Source organism: Penaeus vannamei, chromosome 31 (genome assembly GCF_042767895.1).
Source record: "Penaeus vannamei isolate JL-2024 chromosome 31, ASM4276789v1, whole genome shotgun sequence".
Classification (NCBI taxonomy): Eukaryota; Metazoa; Arthropoda; class Malacostraca; order Decapoda; family Penaeidae; genus Penaeus; species Penaeus vannamei.
In genome coordinates this window covers 31,706,304-31,711,303 of record NC_091579.1, presented here as the reverse complement: position 1 = coordinate 31,711,303, position 5,000 = coordinate 31,706,304, and the positions used below count along the sequence as shown (strand labels likewise).

The window sequence follows — 5,000 nt, the reverse complement described above, 5'->3', positions numbered from 1 at the left end:
TAGCTGGGCACTCGTTGGTTCGTACATCGTATCTGGAAGTCAATTTGCACGAGAGGAGACATATAAATGATATAAATGTGATTGTATTCTTCTGGTTCTTTTACATTTCAACATGTAAGCAATTCCGAGAAAGGTATTTTTGTAGCAAGTGTATCCCGAAATATAACAAGGAATACTATAGCTGATGTAAACATAATAAGAAACTAACGAGATAAGAAACTGCATTTTTGTAGATCTAAAAGAAACAATTCATTGTAATGTTGTAGATCTCAATAGAATTAGAAACATTCTTTTTTGTAAGTATTTTACCCATCTTGACATCGTTGAATTCGGGCGGCCGAGGCTCCCCCGTCCTCCGAGCGAAGACGCCCGACTTCAGGTACTTAAGAATCCCGTCATTGACGTTCAGGAACTCGATCCTGGGCGTCCAAATGGCAAGGACCTCCTCCTCGGACAGCTTGTTCTTGGCTTCCTCCTCTTTAATGTTTTTGTACTGGAGGTTCCGATCCGTCCACGTGAGGTAGACTTCGCATTCCAGGTAGATGGCGAGATTGATGTCGTCGATCTTGGAAAAGCGAACGATGTGGACGTGGGGCTGGATGAGCAGCACGTCTTTGAAGGTTTTCCCCGGCGGCGGACGGTGGCTGGCGTACCTGCCGCTGAAATGGACGATGCCACAGTTCTCCTCGTCGCTCCCGTCCCTACAGTCCTCCCTCAGATTGCAACGGACGCCTCTGGGGACGCAGGAACCGTCCGAACACATGAATTCCTTGATGGTGCAGGCGGACAGCCCCAGGGTGATCTCTTCGCCCAGTGAGAAGTCGCAGAAGGGCTGGAGGACCTGCCACTTACTCCTGCCGACTGGGTACTCGTCTGGGTGATTCATGTTCATCTCCGCCAGCGTGGCGTTGACCCCAGTGTCCTTGAAGAGCCACTGTCCGTCGCCCGTGTTGTACACCGCCATGCCATAGTAACCCCTGAAGAAAGGCCAGTTATTGACATACCCATCGATCAGAAAGCGAATCTCATGTTCCGTCTGACGACAGATTCCCCTGAGAAAAATGAAACTGCTTTTCGACGTCCCGCAGGCGAAGCACTGCTCCAGCGTGCACTGCACGTCGCCCCATTTCGGCATGTCGTTCCTCAAGACGATGCAGTTGTCGTTCGCGCCGCTGTTGGGTTCTCCCGGCGCCCAGGCCGTGAAGCTGATCGTGGCGTTGCCCTGGGAGACCCACCTGCGACGGGGTCCTTCTCCCTCTCCCTCCGCCCCCAGGAACAGGCGCCTGTAACTCCGGCTGTCGCAGACCTCGCTGAACCTTCCGCTGTCCTCAAAGAGACGCCGATTCGACTCAGCGTCCTTGGGAAGGAAAAGCGAAGCGCTCAGACGTCTGCAGAAGTCACGGGCGTCCCACACGTACAGCTCAAGAGGATACACCACAAACTTCTGCTGGTCCTTGCAGAAGGTGTCTATGGGAACGACCTCGCTCTCGGCGTTGGCTTCCTCGAACTCGGTGAGGTCGGAGGAGAGGACGTTTCCCCTGGGGTTGGCGACGCAGCTGGCCATGTTCCGAATCTGGGCCACACCCAGCGTGTAGTTCCACAAGTTGAACTGGAACAGACGTTTAGCGTTATATCAGGGGATAACAGTTCCTATTACAACTATTTAGTGACGATTTGAATATGAATTTGTCCATTATTTGAAACGAGAAGCATACTTGTGATTTCGTTAGGATAGATCGCTGAACACACATATCGAGTATCGTATACACGTAAACTATTTGACTTTATAAACACTTTTATCCTTATTTTACAAATAAAATAGAATTGGAAGAACAGTTATAAAGATCCAGGATACCATAGTTTATCTTTGCTACCTATAAGAACCATACAAAAACAAAACGTCGACAAATAAAACATAAAAACAAAAACAAACAAACACAAATAATTTCAACACCAGTAAAAAAAATACATGCAAACTCACCTGAGCGATGTATCCACTAACACTCTGTTGGGCGTCGGTCCCCCCGGCTAACCTGTCCTGTTCTTGGCCCAAGTAGAGGGTCCCATTCAAGGGAACCGGGCCGAGTTTCCCTTCCATCCTGCCGTCTGCTACCAGTTCACCGTCTGTGTACACTCTTCGGGGAAAATCATTTGGTTATCTTCAGAATTGATCATATGCAATGAATTTGATGTGACGGAATTACTGTCCTTAGTTTAAGTGGATTTATGTAATGCTTTTGATATTATTTGGTGAAATATTTACATAAAAATAAAAATATATATTTTACGAAATTTTGTATCATGTTGATTTGCTTCCACACTTTATATAAGAATAGACTGAGGACTTACTTGTAAAATGGATGATTGCTGACGAAACAATTCGAGTGCCAGTATAAAATATGATCGTCCACCTTTAAGACTTTGCTTGACGACTCTTTTTTATCATTGTAGTAGAAATGCAACTCGTCCAACTTCTGGTCTGTTAGTCAAATAATCAATACATTCATACATATATAGAGTAATAAATGTCTGTGTGTCTATCTATTTATCTATTTTTTCTATCTATCTATAAATATATATATATATATATATATATATATATATATATATATATATATATATATATACAGAGAGAGAGAGAGAGAGAGAGAGAGAGAGAGAGAGAGAGAGAGAGAGAGAGAGAGAGAGAGAGAGAGAGAGAGAGAGAGAGAGAAGGAGGCAGAGAGGGAGACAGAGAGAGAAGGAGGGAGAGAGGGAGACAGAGAAAGAGAGAGAGAGAGAGACAGACAGACAGACAGACAGACAGACAGACAGACAGACAGACAGACAGACAGACAGACAGAGACAAACAGGCGGACAAACAGAGACTGAGAAAGAGAGAGAGAGAGAGACCGAGAGAGACAAGATCAGAATATAAAGGGAAAGAAAAGGAGATAAAATAGAAAGAAAACATAAATAAATAAGATACAAATCAATAGACATAACTGAAAACTATTCCTTACATGCGACCTAACAAAGCAGTGTTACCTCTTGAAGAAAAGAGAGAAAAAAATAACTAGAACCATATCATATGCAACAAAAGACGATATATAAAAAAAAAAGCAAGAAAGAATACAGTGTCTGAGAACTGTTTATATTTTCATAGCTTTTCGTTTCAACTCCTGATACGTGCAGCTCCATTTTCCTAATAAAGATTCTTTTCCTCAAGAATTCTCCGTTGCATAATGGAACACCGATGTAAGAACAATTGCGTGTGAGAAGAGTATATTAGGCGAATAGATGCCTGTTAATACTTTTTCTCCTCTTTAAGCTGTGCGCAGAATTCCAAGAAATTTTAAAAATTGATGTCCTAAAGAAAGGGTAAAAAGACTGTACAGAGTAACATTATTCTTCTTTTTCTTATTATCATATTTTCTCTTTCTCTTCTTCTCCTGTTCCTTCTTTAATCTTTGTATTCTTACATTCTCCTCTTCATTTCTTTTTCTCTCTTCTCTTATTCTGTTTCTATCGTCTTTCCTTTCTTCTTTTTTTGTCTTCTCATTTTCCTATTTTTAATTTTCTTCTTTTTTCCAATCCTCCTCCTCTTCTTTTTCTCATTTTCCTCCTTTTTCTTTTTCTTCTCCTTCTGCGGCGTAATTGCAGTAATTGCTACACAGAAAGCAAGAAGAAAATCATTCACGGAGCAAAAACAAGAAACCAGTTTAACAAGTTATGGTAGTATTAATACATCTATTATTATTCACTAACGGAATGACAGAGAACGGAGAATAGTTACTCACTTCCATTTAACTTAACGATTCACACTGCAGCAAAAATTATTTTGTCAAATATTGTACCATAAATAAATGTTGTGGTGGGTCTAATAAACGTATCTACTGAGGAGATAACGGTATTGTCGTTGGTGAGATGATAATGATATACAGGAAAAATAATAATAACTTTCACAATATAATTTGTAAAATCATTTTTGTATCTACGTTGGAGATATTTTCAAGAATCAATTTGCATATCAGAATTCTCAGCTTGTGTTTTACATGAACTTTATTTTTCTTCTTCCTCTTTTTCTTTTCTTCTTCTCCACTTCTTCCTCTTATTTCTTTTCCTTCATTTTTTCTTCGTTATCTTTTTTTTTTCTCTTTCTCTTTTCATTTTCATTTTCTTCTTCTCCCTCTTCTTCTGCTTCTCCCTCTTCTTCTTCTCCTTCACCGTCCTCTTCTTGTGACATAATAACTCTAGCACTTTACTTGCAATGTTAACAATAATAATATTGTTATAGATGATGAGAATGAAGAGAACACAAAAGGAAAATAATAATACAAGCACCATTTCAGTTCATGTCTTCCCCGTGCCTCCACGTGTATTTTTTCTTATTCGTGTGAAAACCTATGACCCTATTTACAGAGGTATGCTGCTGCGGTGCATCTAACGTGGTCTATAATGATGAGCATTCACGTCTGTAATTTTCCTGGTTGGCCTTAGCGAAACCTGGACTCATATTATCAGCAAATCCAAGAAAGAAAAAAAAAAAGAAGAAAAATTATATATATATATATATATATATATATATATATATATATATATATATATATATATATATATATATATAAAGGAAATGAGAATAAAGTTCGAAAAATAGGAAAAAATAAAAAAAAACATACTAATGTTTATACATTGTGCACTAAGAATATTACATTTCATATTATTTTACTGATCTGGTTTATATATACTATCATGTTTATTATGATCATTCTCATTCTCATAATGATAATGATGATGATAACGTCATCATTCCTATCATTAACACATTGATTACCCAGCATGTCCTAATTCCAAAGCTGAAAAGGGAATAATAATATTGTATTTCTTAAACAATCATCCTACAACAGTAACTTACAACCTACAATATATGATTCAACAGTTACATTAGCTCAAGCCATTAACTAACTTAATTCTCACTGATATCTGCGCCTGGAGATTGAAGAGTCAATATGATTCTGTTT

General features: G+C 39.3%; 2 protein-coding genes across 2 annotated transcripts in view; both read right to left on the bottom strand.

Annotated features, from left to right (window-relative positions):
- LOC138867719 (uncharacterized) overlaps positions 1-2,129 on the bottom strand; it is a 5,909-nt gene extending 3,780 nt beyond the window's left edge. The window contains exons 1-3 of the mRNA XM_070144304.1: positions 1,982-2,129; positions 310-1,609; positions 1-32 (exon numbers count right to left, since the gene is read on the bottom strand). The exon at positions 1-32 is cut by the window's left edge and continues 129 nt beyond it. Of these exons, the coding sequence (XP_070000405.1) occupies positions 1-32; positions 310-1,609; positions 1,982-2,098 (1,449 nt within the window). The 5' untranslated portion in view covers positions 2,099-2,129. The remainder of the gene's footprint in view (positions 33-309; positions 1,610-1,981) is intronic.
- A 2,823-nt stretch (positions 2,130-4,952) lies between these two features.
- LOC138867695 (uncharacterized) overlaps positions 4,953-5,000 on the bottom strand; it is a 7,177-nt gene continuing 7,129 nt past the window's right edge. The window contains exon 3 of the mRNA XM_070144233.1: positions 4,953-4,968. Coding sequence (XP_070000334.1) covers positions 4,953-4,968 — 16 coding nt within the window. The remainder of the gene's footprint in view (positions 4,969-5,000) is intronic.